This window comes from Balaenoptera acutorostrata, chromosome 6 (assembly GCF_949987535.1).
Source record: "Balaenoptera acutorostrata chromosome 6, mBalAcu1.1, whole genome shotgun sequence".
Classification (NCBI taxonomy): Eukaryota; Metazoa; Chordata; class Mammalia; order Artiodactyla; family Balaenopteridae; genus Balaenoptera; species Balaenoptera acutorostrata.
The window spans coordinates 54,329,261-54,346,359 of NC_080069.1; the positions used below are offsets into that span (position 1 = coordinate 54,329,261).

Genomic DNA, 17,099 nt, shown 5'->3' on the forward strand with positions numbered 1-17,099 from the left:
GATTAAAGTTTTACTGAGCACAGCCCTGCCCACCAGAGCAAGACCCAGCTATACCCACCACTAGCCCCTCCCATCAGGAAGCTTGCACAAGCCTGTTGGATAGTCTCATCCACCAGAGGGCAGACAGCAGAAGCAAGAAGAACTATAATCCTGCAACTTGCAGAACGAAAACAACAATCACAGAAAGTTAGAAAAAATGAAAAGGCAAAGGATTATGTCCCAGATGAAGGAACAAGATAAAACCCCAGAAAAACAACTAAATGAAGTGGAGATAGGCAACCTTCCAGAATAGGAGTTCAGAATAATGATAGTGAAGATGATCCAGGATCTTGGAAAAAGAATGGAGGCAGTGATTGAGAAGATGCAAGAAATGTTTAACAAAGACCTAGAAGAACTAAAGAACAAACAGAGATGAACTGAAATGAAAAATACACTAGAAGGAATCAATAGCAGAATAACTGAGGCAGAAGAACGGGTAAATGACCTGGAAGACACAATGGTGGAAATCACTGCCATGGAACAGAATAAAGAAAAAAGAATGAAAAGAAATGAAGACAGCCTAAGAGACCTCTAGGACAACATTAAATGCAACAACATTCTCATTGTAGGAGTCCCAGAAGGAGAAGAGAGAAAGGACCTGAGAAAGTATTTGAAGAGATAATAGCTGAACTCCTCCCTAACATGGGAAAGCAAACAGTCAACCAAGTCCAGGAAGCGCAGAGATTCCCAAGCATGATAAACCCAAGGAGGAACACGCCAAGACACACAGTAATCAAACTGACAAAAATTAAAGACAAAGAAAAAATATTGAAAGCAACAAGGGAAGAACAACAAATAACATACAAGGGAACTCCCATAAGGTTATCAGCTAATTTCTCAGCAGAAACTCTGCAAACCAGAAAGGAGTGGCACCATATATTTAAAGTGATGAAAGGGAAGAACCTACAACCAAGAATACTCTACCCAGCAAGGCTCTCATTCAGATTTGATGGAGAAATCAAAAGCTTTACAGACAAGCAAAAGCTAAAAGATTTCAGCACCACCAGACCAGCTTTGCAATGAATACTAAAGGAGCTTCTCAAGGCAGGAAACACAAGAGAAGAAAAAGACCTATGAGAACAAACCCAAAACAATTAGAAAATGGTAATAGGAACATACCTATCAATAATTACCTTAAATGTAGATGGATTAAATGCTCCAACCAAAAGACATAGACTGGCTGAGTGGATACACAAAGAAAACCTGTATATATGCTGTCTACAAGAGACCCACCTCAGACCCAGAGACACATACAGACTGAAAGTGAGGAGATGGAAGAAGGCATTCCATGCAAGTGGAAATCAAAGGAAAGGTGGAGTAGCAATGCTCATTTCAGACAAAATAGACTTTAAAATAAAGACTGCTATAAGAGACAAAGGACACTACATAATGATCAAGGGATCAATCCAAGAAGAAGATATAACAATTGTAAATATATATGCATCCAGCATAGGAGCACCTCAATATATAAGGCAAGTACTAACATCCATAAAGGGAGAAATCGACAGTAGCACAATAATAGTGGAGGACTGTAACACCCCACTTTCATCAATGGACAGATCATCCAGACAGAAAATCAATAAGGAAACACAGGCCTTAAATGACACATTAGACCAGATGGACTTAATTGATATTTACAGAGTATTCCATCCAAAAGCAGCAGAATACACATTCTTCTCAAGTGCACATGGAACAGTCTCCACATGCTGGGCCACAAGGCGAGCCTCAGTAAATTTAAGAAAATTGAAATCATATCAAGCATCTTTTCTGATCACAACACTATGAGGTTAGAAATAAACTACAAGAAAAAAGCTATAAAAAACACAAACACATGGAGGCGAAACAATATGCTACTAAGCAACCAATGGAGCACTGAAGAAATTGAAGAGGAAATCATAAAATACCTAGAGACGAATGAAAATGGAAGCACAATGATCCAAAACCTATGGGATGCAGCAAAAGCATTCTAAGAAGGAAGTTTATAGCAATACAAGCTTACCTCAGGAAATGAGAAAAATCTCACATAACAACCTCAACTTACACCTAAAGCAACTAGAGAAACAAGAACAAACAAAACCTAAAGTTAGTAGAAGGAAAGAAATCATAAAGATCAGGACAGAAATAAATGAAATAGAGGCAAAGAAAACAATAACACAGAGCAATGAAACGAAAAGCTGGTTCTTTGAAAAAATAAACAAAATTGATAAACTGTTAACCAGACTCATCAAGAAAAAAAAGGGAGATGACTCAAATCAATAAAATTAGAAATGAAAAAGGAGAAGTTACAACTGACACCACAGAAATACAAAGGATCATAAGAGAATACTACAAGCAACTGTATACCAATAAAATGGACAACCTGGAAGAAATGGACAAATATTTAGAAAGGTACAGTCTCCCAAGACTGAACCAGGAAGAAATAGAAAATATGAACAGACCAATCACAAGCACTGAAATTGAACCTGTGATTTTAAAACTCCCAGCAAACAGAAGTACTGGACCTGATGGCTTCACAGGCAAATTCTATCAAACATTTAGAGGGGACCTAACACCTACCCTTCTGAAACTGTTCCAAAAAATTGCAGAGGAAGGAAAACTACCAAACTCATTCTGTGAGGCCACCATCATCCTGATACCAAAACCAGAAAAAGATACCACAAAAAAAAAAGAAAATTGCAGGGCAATATCACTGATGAACATAGATGCAAAAACCCTCAACAAAATACTAGCAATCCGAATCCAACAATACATTAAAAGGATCATACACCATGATCAAGTGGGATTTATCCCAGGGATGCAAGGATTTTTCAATATTCTCAAATCAATAAGTATGATACCCCACATCAACAAATTGAAGAATAAAAACCATATGATCATCTCAAAAGATGCAGAAAAAGCTTTTGACAAAATTCAGCACCCATTTATGATAAAAACTCTCCAGAAAGTGGGCATAGAGGGAATCTACCTCAACATAATAAAGGCCATATATGACAAACCTACAGATAACATCATACTCAATGGTGAAAAGCTGAAAGCATTTCCTGTATGATCAGGAGCAAGACAAGGATGTCCACTCTCGCCACTTTTATTCAACATTGTTTTGAAAGTCCTAGCTGTGGCAATCGGAGAAGAAAAAGAAATAAAAGGAATCCAAATTGGAAAAGAAGAAGTTAAACTGTCACTGTTTCCAGATGACATGATACTATACATAGAAGATCCTAAAGACACTACCAGAAAACTACTAGAGCTCATCAATGAATTCGGTAAAGTCGCAGGTTACAAAATTAATACACAGAAATCTGTTGCATTTCTATACACTAACAACAAAAGATCAGAAAGAGAAATTCAAGAAACAATCCCATTTACTATTGCATCAAAAAGAATAAAATACCTAGGAATAAACCTACCTAAGGAAACAAAAGACCTATACTCTGAAAACTATAAGATGCTGATGAAAGAAATCAAAGAAGACACTAACAGATGGGAAGAAATACCATGTTTGTGGCTTGGAAGAATCAATATTGTCAAAATGACTATACTACCCAAGGCAATCTACAGATTCAATGTAATCCCTATCAAATTACCCATGGCATTTTTCACAGAACTAGAACAAAAAAATCTTGAAATTTGTGTGGAGACACAAAAGACCCCAAATAGCCAAAGCAATCTTGGAAAGCAAAATGGAGCTGGAGGAATCAGGCTCCCTGACTTCAGACTATACTACAAAGCTATAGTCATCAAAATAGTATGGTACTGGCACAAAAATAGAAATATAGATCAATGGAACAGGATAGAAAGCCCAGAAATACACCCATGAACCTATGGCCAATTAATCTATGACAAAGGAGGCAAGACTACACAATGGTGGAAAGATAGTCTCTTCAACAAATAGTGCTGGGAAAACTGGACAGCTACATGTAAAAAAAATGAAATTAGATCATTCTTTAACACCATACACAATAATAAGCTCAAAATGGATTAAAGACCTAAACGTGAGACTGGACACTGTAAAACTCCTGAGGGAAACATAGGTAGAACTCTCTCTGACATAAATCTCAGCAATATCTTTTTCAATCCATCTCCCAGAATAATGGAAATAAAAATAAGTGGGACCTAATTAAACTCAAAAGCTTTTTCACAGCAAAGGAAACCATAAACAAAATGAAAAGACAACCCACAGATTAGGAGAAAGTATTTGCAAATGATGTGACTGACAAGGGATTAGTCTCCAAAATTTCCAAACAGCTCATGAGGCTTAATATCATCAAAACAAGGAACCCAATCAAAAAATGGGCAGAAGACCTAAATAGACATTTCTCCAAAGAAGAAATACAGATGGCCAAGAGGCACATGAAAAGATGTTCAACATCACTAATTATTAGAGAAATACAAATCCAAACTACAATGAGATATCACCTCACACCAGTCAAAATGGCTATCATCAAAAAATCCACAAACAGTAAATGCCAGAGAGGGTGTGGAGAGAAGGGAACCCTTCTGCACTGTTGGTGGGAATGTAAATTGGTACAGCCACTATGGAGAACAGTATGGAAGTTCCTTTAAAAACTAAAAATAGAGCTACCATATGACCCTGGGCACATATCTGGAGAAAAGCATGGCCCAAAAGGATACATGCACCCCCATGTTCATTGCAGCACTGTTCACAATAGCCAAGACATGGAAGCAACCTAAATGTCCATCGACAGAGGAATGGATAAAGAAGATGTGGTACATATACATACAATGGAATATTACTCAGCCATTAAAAATAATGAAATAATGCCATTTGCAGCAACATGGGTGGATCTAGAGATTGTCATATTGAGTAAAGTAAGTCAGACAGAGAAAAACAAATATCGTATATTAACGCATATATGTGGAATCTAGAAAAATGGTACAGGTGAACCGGTTTGCAAGGCAGAAATAGAGACGCAGATGTAGAGAACAAACGTAGGGACACCAACGGGGGAAAGCAAGGGGCGGGGGGGTGGTGTGATGAACTGGGAGATTGGGATTGACATGTATACACTAATATGTATAAAATAGATAACTAATAAGTATCTGCTGTATAAAAAAAATAAAATAAAGTGAATGCTTTAACTCAAGTCCTATTTTAAAAACCCTTTAAAAAAGTAAAATGGATAACCAACAAGGACCTACTGTATATAGCACAGGGAACTCTGCTCCATGTTATGTGGCATCCTGGATGGGAGGGGAGTTTGGGGGAGAATGGATACATGCATATGTATGGCTGAGTCCCTTTGCTGTGCAGCTGAAACTATCACAACATTGTTAGTCGGCTATACTCCAATATAAAATAGTTTTTAAAAAATCATGAAAAAAAAACAAGCAAAAAATAAAACAAACAGTATGGAAAATTTGGTGTATATACATCATCAAATAATCAGAGCAGAAATATTTTGATCCATGTAAGATTTCAGATTTACATTGCTTAGCACATTATGTCATTCAAAAGCTTTCAAAGCTGCAACATTTCAACTCAGTTTTAAGCTTTCACAACCAACAATAGCTTCAACAGTAGAGTTCAACAATACCTTCCCCATACCATTTTTTGAGCAGAGTAACTTATCTTCAAGCCTTAAGAGAGTAACATATCTGAAAGCCAGAAATGGAACATACAAAATATTCAGACATTAAAAAAAAAAAAAGCTGACAAACTTAATATTCTAAGTGCTTTGTATACACTATTTCCTTGTAGACACTAGGTTTTTTGCTGCTGTAGCCGAATAGCTTTCAACACACACACAAGAACAAAGGCACACACGTGAACCACCCCCCTACCCTCCGACACACACACACATATACAGGCACCCATGTGTGAATGATACAGACTGGCTTCTAGACCAGCTAACCCAAATTCTCCAGATACTCACGCCTGTTTCTGCCCAGGTTATTTGTTGATCCTCTGAATAGTCAGGTGGCACTGACTGCATTCCCCCACTCTCCAGCCATTATCTCTGCAGGATGTTCTCCTATACTAAGCATTTTTCACTTGGGATGGATGTGGCTATAAACACATGTGCTTTTCAATGGTGCTTTCTAAACTGCAGCTTGCCTGCACATATTTTCATCTTTCTTTTATAGATATAACCAAAGGCATAAGTTTAGATAAGAGGCAATATCAGAACAGGATCAATATACCGTGGATGAGAGCTCCCCAGGTCTGTGACTCAAGCACTGCTGTTTTATTGTTGCAGTCTCCCTTCCTAGTTCTTGTCTATAAAAGCAAGTCCAGCCCTTTATTGGTCCATATCCTCAAATTTGTTATCATAAAAGTGTGGACTTAGCATTCTTTGACTTATGTCAGGTGCCTGCAGATTCTCCCTCATCCCAAGAACTTAATATGTCCATTGGTCCTGAACAAAGAGGCTTCACTGAGATTCAGCCCCAAAATCAGCCTGGGAAATATAGGTATTCTTGTTTCCAGTGTAGGTCTCACATGGGAAAACATCAACTCCATTGCAGTTTGTGTGTGCATTGATTTAGATATAAAAATTGAACACATGAGCACATAACTTTTGAGAAATTGCATGTATGTTTACAAAATAAAGTTTTATACATTGTAATGAGAACATTTTGTTCTATAAGATATAAATAACATGTAGAAAATAAATATGTGATAAATTTAAAGCTGTCAGGCTTATAATCATTGAATATAATTCATATTTCTCTGCTTTTAAGGTCACCATTGTTGATTCTAGGCTTCAGTTTTCAGTTGGTAAAGGAACTTCTAAAATGCATGAAAACCTGAACTTTGCAAGGATCATTTTGTCACCGTTTTGTGAAAGCTTAGTTTTCTTCCTTTTATTCTTTAATTTCTTTTACAAGTTTGTTAATGAAGAGAAAGCACCTGTTGATTCCCACTGCGACAGTTTGTTAAACATGGGGTCTGTATTCTTCCCCCTTTAGGGAAGGGTTCATTCCTTGAAAGTAACTCTTCATAACCAGTCTTGAATCCTCACTTCTAGCAAGTTCTCTTCTAAATGTCTCTCTTGTCCCAAACACATCTCCAGCTGTTCTGCTACTGATGATGTCCAATGTGGAATTTCTCCAAGAGAATCTCATCCCAGACATCCTGGGCCCTTTGTATTGAAGATGCTACAGAGAAATCTCAGGGAAGACAGCGTGATGTGGACTCCTTGAAACTGCCCAGCATCCCCTGGATCTCAGAGATCAGTCAGATCTGTTTTCCAGAAATAACAGATGGGAAGCACTTGCTTTTTGTTGGAGAAACATTAAGATGTGCCTCTTGTCCAGCCCATGACCTGAGTCACCTCACAACTTGGGCAATATTTGGGGCAGAAGAATGGAAGTTCTTTAAATTCTTTAAATTTTTTTCTGTAAAGTATTTTGCACTGATTTGATAGACTTTTACAGGCAGGTTCCCAAGGAAAATGTGCATGTGTAAATGTCAAATAAAGATGTGAAAAGATGCTCAACATTACTAGTCACCAGGGAGATACAAATTAAAAGCACAATTAAATACCACTTCCTATTTATGGAAGTGGCTAAAATTAAAAAGATTGTCCATAACTAGTACTACAGAGGATGTGACATCAATGGAATTCTCCTCCATTGCTGGTGGAAATGTCAAATGGTACAACCACTTTGGAGAATGGTTTGGCAGTTTCCTAAAATGTAAAACATATACCTTTCATATGATACAGCCGTTCTACTCTTAGATATTTACCTGAGAGAAATGAAAGTACATGTCCTCATAAAGACATACGTGAATGTTCTGAGCAGCTTTATTCCTATTTAAAATCCCTGGGGAAAAAAATGTCCATCAACAAGTGAAACAATGAATTATCATAGATCCATAAAATGGAATATTTTATTGCTGAATGCAATAAAAACAATCAACTATTGAAACATAGTAAAATATGGGTGAATCTTAAAATGTTGAAGCCGAATGAAAAGAAAAAGAGCACATACTGTGTTATTCCATTTACATAAAATTGTAGGAAATGCAAACTTGTCTTTAGGGACAGAAAGGGCTGACTGGCAGGGTGAGAGGTGAGGTTGGAAAGGGAAAGGGATTACAAAGGTGCATGAAGAAACCTTTGGAGGGTGACAGGCATCTTCATTATCTTAATTGTTGTGATGGTTTTATGGATATATATGTATAAATATCAAAACATGATTTAAATTTATATTCTCTGCAGGTAGGAGATCTTTGCTATGTCTGTACCAGAAGACCTTGTTCAATGTTTTCTTCTTCCATAAGGCATGTTCCAGCAGACCCTCCCTGCTATTTTCTGCCAAGAGTGTACCTAAGGATTGGAATAGAGACCCATGAAGGATTTCTCAGCTGATGGAACAGCTAAAGGTAAATTTGGAGCAGGATGTTGAATCAAAAGAGTCCTTTTGGTGCAAGCTCTGGCTCTATAGAGGAAACAAACCACTACCAAGAGGAGCAGAAACATAGGTCTAAGACCTAGAAGAGTCTGGAGAAAAAAGCCAAGAGGTGCTTTTTATTCATTCATACTAAGAAAACTCAAATGTTGAAGAAATAAACTTCCAAGATTGAAAACATTACTTTTGTATAAAATTATCTCAAAGTTTTTATTTATTAAATGAGAAAAATCACTAGCGTTCTCTTCTTTCTGTATTGGTAGACAATTCTGACTGCTATCTAAAGTTTTAAGTGGTCAATGCTGTCTGCTCTACCTCTGCCTTTTAAAGAGTCCAGTCAACCATTTTCCCCCATGTTTTCTCCTGATGATACAAAGACAGTGCTCTTTTTTCAGTATCAAAACGTGTGGGATACTAAGCTAAGATGGACATCCCTTGCTTCAATCTAATAGAAATGTTGGAAACAATATTAAAAAATCAATTCTAAGTATATAGCTTATTTTTTTAAGTAAACAAAAAGCGATCTATAGGTTCCAGAAAACAAAAGGAAGTCAAATGATCTTATCTCTACCCTTTATTTCCTAAAATCCTAATCTTTAGGAATAGCTAGATATCAATTTTCACCAATGTGTTCACTCTTATCCCTTAACTTGCTTTTTCACTCGAGAAAACAGTCAGAATATCATGAACATCCTTGGATGCTGGTGAGTATTGGTCCACCTTATTTAAGTTAATGTGGCTGCACAATATTCTGTGAAGGAATCATGATTTACTTAACCATTCATCTGTACTGTCACACATTAAGTTGATTTCAATTACCGTTCATATAAATAATGCTACGCAATGAGCAAATTTGAGTATTCACTTAGTATTTCTGTAAGATAGACACATACTGCTATATTTGCTGGGTCTGATGCTTTAGAATTTTTGATAGATGTTACTAAACTAATGATCAATAATGTTTGAAATTTTTACAGTTCTACCAACTCTGTGTAACTGTGCACTTTTACCCCAACTACCACCAAGCAATCTTTTTGTTGTTGCTGTTCATCACATTTTTCATTTGAAATTTCATTTACAAAATCTGTGATCACTAGGAGACTGATTATTTAGCATATGTATGTTACCCACTCAGTTATTTCTGCTTCTGTAAATCGCCTCTTTATATTCTTTTCCCCAGATTTTTTTTGGATTCTTAAACTTTCTTGAGCTCTTCCTATTAGTAAAAATGTTAATACTCTATTATACGTTATAAGGTTTTTCAATACCATGTGTTTTAAAATTTTATGATGCTTTGCTAAACAGACTTTTAAAAAATTAATGTGTTAAAATGTGTTGCTCTATTCCTTTATCGTTGCTGTATCTCAAGTTTCTCAGACCTTTGCCTCTGTTAACAAAACAGGTTGATGTAGTTTCTTTCATTATTCTCATTTTTATAGAGAAGAAAACATAGCCATGGAGAGGTTAATAACGTTCCCAAGGTCCTGGCCTCATTTTAGAATCCAGGCCCTCTGAATGCACAGCTTGAGCTCTTTACCAATTTTGGGAATATCAAAGTCCACAAGGATGAGAAAGACCGCCGGGAATCTGAGCATTCTTTCTCCAGGACAATCTTAAATAGATAAATAATGATAAGTTCTTTCTCCCCAATTCCCATTTGTCCCAGTCATAATAGGCACCATTCCCTTGTGACAGACTTTTTACGGTACCATTAATTTGGTCATCACTTTCCTTATACCTGTTACAAACCAGCCTTGTCATCCTGAGAATATTTCTGTGTTTGACCAGCAGTGTTATCTAAAAACTGAATTTGGGTGATGTATACATGTTGCATTATATGAAGTATTTATTTTCTGCCTTTATTGAATTTCCAATCAGGCTCTGATTTCCAGGCTCTGATTGCCTCCTTCAACAGCCAGCCATTCTGCAACTTGTCTGAAAATACAGCTGGAGACAGAAAACCATAAATGTAGACAGAAAACCATAAACCAGTCCATGGCCTGGGGGTTGGGGACCCCTGCTCTAGATCTATCCATGTTGTTGCAAATGGCAGGATTTATTTTTCTTTTTATGACTAATATTCCATCATGTGTGTATACCATATTTTCTTTTTTCAAATATGAATGGACACTTAGGTTGCTTCCATATCTTGACTATTATAAATAATACTGCAGTGAACATTGAAGTGCATATATCTTTCCAAATTAGGGTTTTTCTTTCCTTCTGGTAAATACCCAGGAGTGAAATTGCTGGATCATATGGTGGTTATATTTTTAATTTTTTGGAGAACGTCCAGACTGTTTTCCATAGTGGCTGCACCAATTTACAATCCCATCAACAGTGCACAAGGGTCCCCTTTTCTCAATATCCTCTCCAACACTTGTTATCTGTTGTCCTTTTAATAATAGCCATTCTGACAGGTGTAAGGTGGTGTCTAATTGTGTTTTTCAACTGCATTTCCCTGATGATTAGTGGTGTTGAAGATCTTTTCATGTGTCTGTTGGCCATCTGTATATTTTCATTAGAAAAATGTCTATTCAGATCCTTTGCCCATTTTTAATCAGGTTGTTTGTTTTATTGATGTTGAGTTGTATATGTCCTTTGTATATTTTGCATTTTTTCCCCTGTTGAATATATTGTTGCAAGTATTTTCTCCCATTCAGCAGATGGCCTTTTCATTTTGTTGATAGTTTCCTTCACTGTGCAAAAGCTTTTTAGGTTGATGTAGTCCCATTTGTTTATTCTTGCTTTTATTTCCCTTGCCTGAGGAGACAGATCCAAAAAAAATATTGCTGTGTCAAAGAGCATACTGCTTATGTTTTCTTCTAGGAGTTTTATTGTTTCAGGTCTTACACTTAAGCCTATAATCCATTTTAAGTTTATTTTTGTATATAGTGTGAGAAAATAGTTGTTTCATTATTTTACATACAGCTGTCTAGTTCTCCCAACCATTTATTGGAGAGGCTGTGTTTTCCCCATTGTAATATTCTTGCCTTTTTTGTCATAGATTAGTTGATCATGTAAGTGTGGCCTCTTAAACTATCCTCATTTTTTAAAATTCTTTTTTCCATTTACCTTGGGTGATTTCCACTGCTCTGGTTTCCAGTTCACAGATCCATTCCTCTGTATCATCTAATCTACTGTTGATTCTTTCTAGTGTATTTTTTATTTCAGTTATTGTATACTTCAGCTCTGTTTGGTTCTTCTTTATATTTTCTAAGCCTTTGTTAAAATTCTCACTGTGTTGATGCATTCTTCTCCTGAGTTTGCTGAGCATCTTTATGATCATTACTTTGAACTCTTATTGGGTAGATTCCTTATCTCCACTTCAGTTAGTTCTTTTTCTGAGGTTTTGGCTCATTCTTTTGTTTGGAATATATTCCTCTGTCTCCTCATTTTACCTAAGTCTCTGTGTTTATTTCTACATAGTAGGTAGATCAGCTATAGTTCTGAATATTAGAGAAGTGATCTTATGCAGGAGATGTCCTAGGGAGCCCAGCAACACACTCTCCTCTGATCACCAGGGCTGTATGCTCTAGGCGTGCCCCCTGTGTGGGCTGTGTGGGCCCTTCTGTTTTGGTGGGGCTGACTACTGTGGGCACACTGGTAGGTGGGCTGGCCCCTGGCCCAGTTGGCTGCCAGGCCCTGCCTTGTGTGGTAGTTGCTGGCCTGCTGGTAGGTGGGGCCTGGTCCCAGGGCAGCTGGTTGTGGGGCAGGGAGTGGCGGTTCAAATTCTTGAGGGGCTGCTGGCTCCTACAAGTATTTCGTAGTTCTTGTTGCTTTGTTTATTGAGCAATTGAGCATTACATGACTGGTGCATTATTCTTCTAGTGGAATCAGAACTCAAACGCACCTAAACATTGATGCAATGACCTCCTGGGTTCTTGACCAGCGTGTTTCATGTAGACATGTGGGCAGTGTTGGTGCTTGCACCTACCTCTATTTACTGCATTTCTGTGCATTGCTGGATATCAGGAGCACCTTGACCTCTGCAGAGGAGGGCTCGGCAGATGGAGAGGGTTGAGTCGTGGCCATGTTCCTACTCTCACTCCAGCAGCCAGCAAATCTCAGCTACCTCTCACTGACAATGCACTATGATCCCCTGCAGAAGCTCATGGCCACCATAGCTGCAACCCTGTCTGCTCATGGCCACCATAGCTGCAACCCTGTCTTTCCTCATCCTTTCCCCAGTTGACCACATGTGTCTTGAGCTGCTAAAGTCCAGAGCCTGGGCAGGACCTGTGCACGGTTGGCTGGCAGCGCAGTGCTGGCAGCAGCTCAGTCATCCCTAGCTCTGCTTTGCCAACCCAGCTTCTTGTTTCTCCAATAATTTGGAACATACAAGTTAATAACTTCTGAATATTAAACAGGATATGACTGCAAGAGATTTTCAGGGCAAGGTGATAGTATAGAACTAGCTAGGACAAGTTTTTTACATTAAATATAACAATGTAACAAAATGAACAAAAAGTAAAATTATACATATATATGTATACCAACTGGCCAAATGGGTGGGTCAACACTACATCCTATATTGTGAGGTATGTATGACTCCTTAAGTTTCATACTATGGATTTCTGTCATCATTTCTTAAATTTGAATTTATTCAATCCTTAAACTCTCTCTTGCTCTCTGTTCTTTTTTTCCTGGCTAATGTTATAACTTTTCCCATATATTACTTAGTAATTGTTCTTAGCCTTAAGTTTTGGCAGAAAGATTCTCTGATACCATTTCTTTCATTCATTTTTATTGGATGTCTCTTCTTTGTTATAATTAGCCATTTGGGGATCCACAAATGTTTGTGATTCTCATTAAGCCAATGCTCTTAACCTTAGAACAATTCTAAAACTAGTCAGGAAATAATGCAAGCAATAATATTTAAAAGCCGAAAGGGATTCTTGACCTTGGTTTGCTACCTCAACCAGAAGTATTAAATGAGTTTTAAAGTAGCTGTAGTAAAACAAGTGTAGCAATGAGTAAAGTTCAGTAATCATATTAATAAATCAAAGAAAATCTCAAAAATAGTTGTATTATCAGAATTAATTAGATTTATGCTAAAGATGTACCTATTGTTAATAAGGAAAGAAATAATATTTCAATAAAATGTTCTAGAAAAATTGCCTTGCACTCTAACAGAAAGCAATTTAGATTCTCATATCATAGATCAAAAAAGGAAAAAAACTGCTAATGAAACACTGAATTTAATGTAAAAACAGGTGGACAAGAAAGGGCACTGAATAAATGTAAACTCAAAAGAAGAATGAATGTGACTAGGGAGAGCCTTGGTTCTATGTCCTAAACAGCCCTTGGAGAAATATACAAGGAACTATCCAGGTCTTTGTACACAGGAAAAATTAAAAACAAGTGTCCATCAAAAGAATATGGCTATAATTTATAGAAAATGTATGTGTCAATGATTAGAGATATAAAATGATAAATAATGTAAATTACCAATATAAAATTAAAGGAAGTAGCAGATAAAAGAAAATGAAGCTTGATTATAAAACTTGATAGAAAAAAGAAATTAAATTAGCAAGCAAATGGGTTACCATTGAAATTCACTACAAAGTGATATTAATTAGAACAATGCTAAATTAATTTTTAGCCAAATAAGCAATGTATTAAATATCTAACTGAGCAATTGTTTAAATCAAATAAGTTAGATATTAAAAATGTTCTTCTGTTTTGTGGCAATTCATCCATTCTTTGAAAATGATTCTCGAAAAACATGAAGAAAAATGTGCATGGGCGTGTTAAGCCACAGTCTCCTCCATGTACCATCTTATTTCACTTCTCCACTTCACAAACAAAATTGTGAAGGTAATTGTCTATACACAATATCCCTAATTCTCTTTCTTGTGTTTGCTTTTCAACCTACTCCCATCTAGTTTCTGTCTCATTAATTCTACTAAACCAGATCCTGCTAAGGTCACAGTGGCCTTTGTTTACAGGTCCGCTGGGATAGTTCAGTCCTCACCTGCCCTGCAAGCACCCCTCCTTCTTTTAAACACACTTCTTCCCTTCAGTTTTGTCTCCCCTGTTCATCCTTGTGTCCTTCTAACTGCACTGCCACTCTGCCTTAGTGCCTGTTGCAGACTCTCCTCTGTTCAACCTTTAATGCTGAGGGTCTGCAGGATTAGGTTTAGGTCCTCTTCTCGTTGTCCATTCTATTTATAAGTGACCGCATCCATCCCCATGCCCTCATTACCAGATACACAATAATTTCAAATTAATACCTCCCCCTTGGCATTTTTTTTTTGATTCAAGACCCATATTTCCAGCTGTCAATAAGACTGCACTTTTATGTCTTCCAGGCAGCTTAGAAAGGATATACTGTATAATATTATTTTTCCTTTCCAGCATCATTTGTACCTAAAACTTCCAGTGTGAGAAAATTATTTTCCTTTACTTCTCTTTGCAGTGTTTAATATACTTGAAATAAAATAAACAATAATACTGTTTTATGTCCTCTTCCCTGTAAGACTGAGAGTTTCAACACAGTAAAAACTGCATGTGCTTTATTCGCTTTTATTTCTTGATAGCAATTACACACACTATCTGTCATTTAGGTACTCAATTTATATGTATAATCTGAATGGAATGAATGAGTAAATAAATGTTACCATCTATTCTTCAATATCATTTACCAAATGAGGGTTTGAATTTAGAGTAAACAAACTCAAATTTTCTTTGTTAAGAATTTAGTAAATAAAACAAAGTGCAAACTTAATAACATGAAATGAAAAACATGTTTTAAAAAGTTTAATACAATGTACAGATGAAATGTAATTTTATAAATAATTTCTAAACATTATAAATATGAGAGATGCAAGAAGGAATAGATAAATAAATAAACAAACAAACAATAAATAAATAACATCAGGGTAGTCATCGCTTAGGGCCTGATGACCCTGTAGCTGAATACTTTTATATATACTTGCTTATTACTACGAACAAGTAATGGCTGAACTAATGCAATAAATTTTGTGGCTAAAGCAGAAATAAGTCTTTTGAAATGACCAAAGATGAATGTGCAAGGGTGATGTGGCTTCTTAGACAATGAGAATCATTTCAAGGTGATCCCAGGTCTCCATTCATAATTCTTAACCTTTCTTGCAAGGTGGTTGATGAAGACAAGGATCTCATGATTTCCACTCTGACAATTTCCCAGGCACAGTCACTGTATTTCTTCTCTTTCAGGTAGAGATGGATTCCATGGAAGTACCTCTTCACGGCCAGTGAAGGGCCCGTCACTCCCAGGGCAGATTCTTCCTCTCCCATCGCCTGCACCAAGCAGGCGTCCAGGTCCTCCAGCTGCTGATGGAGTCCAGTGCGGAGTTTGTCCAGGAGGGAGGTGTCCCAGGCGGCAGAGGAGCGCTCTGTGTGGAAGAGGCGGAAGATCTGCTGGAGCATCTCGTGGAGGACAGAGGTGGCCTGGGCCTTCGGGAGCTGGCTGCCATCCACCATGTCCTGGGGGAAACCGAAGTCTTTTCTATCCTTCAGACAGGAGTGAGGGGAAATTCTCCTCATCTGGCCCAGAAGCATGAAGTTCTTCCTGCTAATCCGCACGTGGTTCTGAGACAGGTCGCAGCCCAGAGATCTACCAGGGCCGTAGCTGAACACCACCAGGGCGGTCAGTAGAGAGAGCACGAAGGCCATGGGGCAAATGAGGCTGCAGCTGGCTTGGCTGAGACAGGCGTCTGGGGGAACCTTGTGGGTAGGTTCTCTGATAACATCGTTTCTAAGTATGGCTTTTAAATAGGGAAGACAGTTTCCATTTTCTGAAAATTTCTCTCTACTTTCACTTCCAATTTGTGTTTTCATTTAGATATTTTCTTTTGACCTAAGAAGATGTAATCAATCTAAACTCTTAATTTACAATAGAAATTTAAGTTTCCCAGTAAACTTTGGATGTGTCAATCCAAAAGGATATCAATTAAATGAGAAACTAATTAAAGGTTGAAGTATATGTAGGTATGTAAAGATTCATGCACATACTTATGTACACATTTTATTACTTTTTTCTTTTTAAAATTTATTTATTTATTTATGGCTGCATTGGGTCTTCATTGCAGTACGCAGGCTTCTCACGGCGGTAGCTTCTCTTGTTGCAGAGCATGGGCTCTAGGCATGCGGGCTTCAGTAGTTGTGGCATGCTGGCTCAGTAGTTGTGGCTCGCGGGCTTAGTTGCTCCGCGACATGTGGGATCTTCCCGAACCAGGGCTCGAACCTGTGTCCCCTGCATTGGCAGGCGGGTTCTTAACCACTGCGTCACCAGGGAAGTCCCTGTACACATTTCAATGTGTATAAATATTGCTCTTCTCTGTGTTGGGAACAAAGTTTGTCCTTGATTCTGGACTACATTTTTACCACCCTTACTTTATACATAGGAAGTTGGGGTCCCTCACCCCTATAGGTTTCTGTATTTTGTTAAGTAATTACCAGACCATGCATGGTAAATAAGCTGTTTAGAACCAAAAACTGGTTTTGTTTTCTGTTTTATTCAGAGCAGAGGCTTATGATTACTAGTGAACGAGCTTCTCAGGTGTTTCTCTTCTTTCTAGAATACATTCATTCAAGTTCCTGAGGTTATTCTTCACTGGGGCCACAAGGTCAGGACTAATATACTAGACATCGCCCTTTCTTTCCACCATTTTCTTACAGGAGACCTATAGTGCTCCACA

General features: G+C 37.5%; 1 protein-coding gene across 1 annotated transcript; it reads right to left on the reverse strand.

Moving 5' to 3' along the window:
• Nucleotides 1-15,486: 15,486 nt before the first annotated feature.
• LOC103011054 (interferon omega-1-like) lies at nt 15,487-16,077 on the reverse strand. Its single transcript, XM_007176820.2, has one exon. It carries the CDS (start codon nt 16,072-16,074, stop codon nt 15,487-15,489), a length of 588 nt encoding a protein of 195 aa, XP_007176882.2. The 5' UTR covers nt 16,075-16,077.
• Nucleotides 16,078-17,099: the final 1,022 nt, after the last annotated feature.

Excerpts from the sequence above, each read along its gene's own strand:
- LOC103011054 (XM_007176820.2), bottom strand. The coding sequence starts at position 16,074 with ATGGCCTTCGTGCTCTCTCTACTGACCGCCCTGGTGGTGTTCAGCTAC.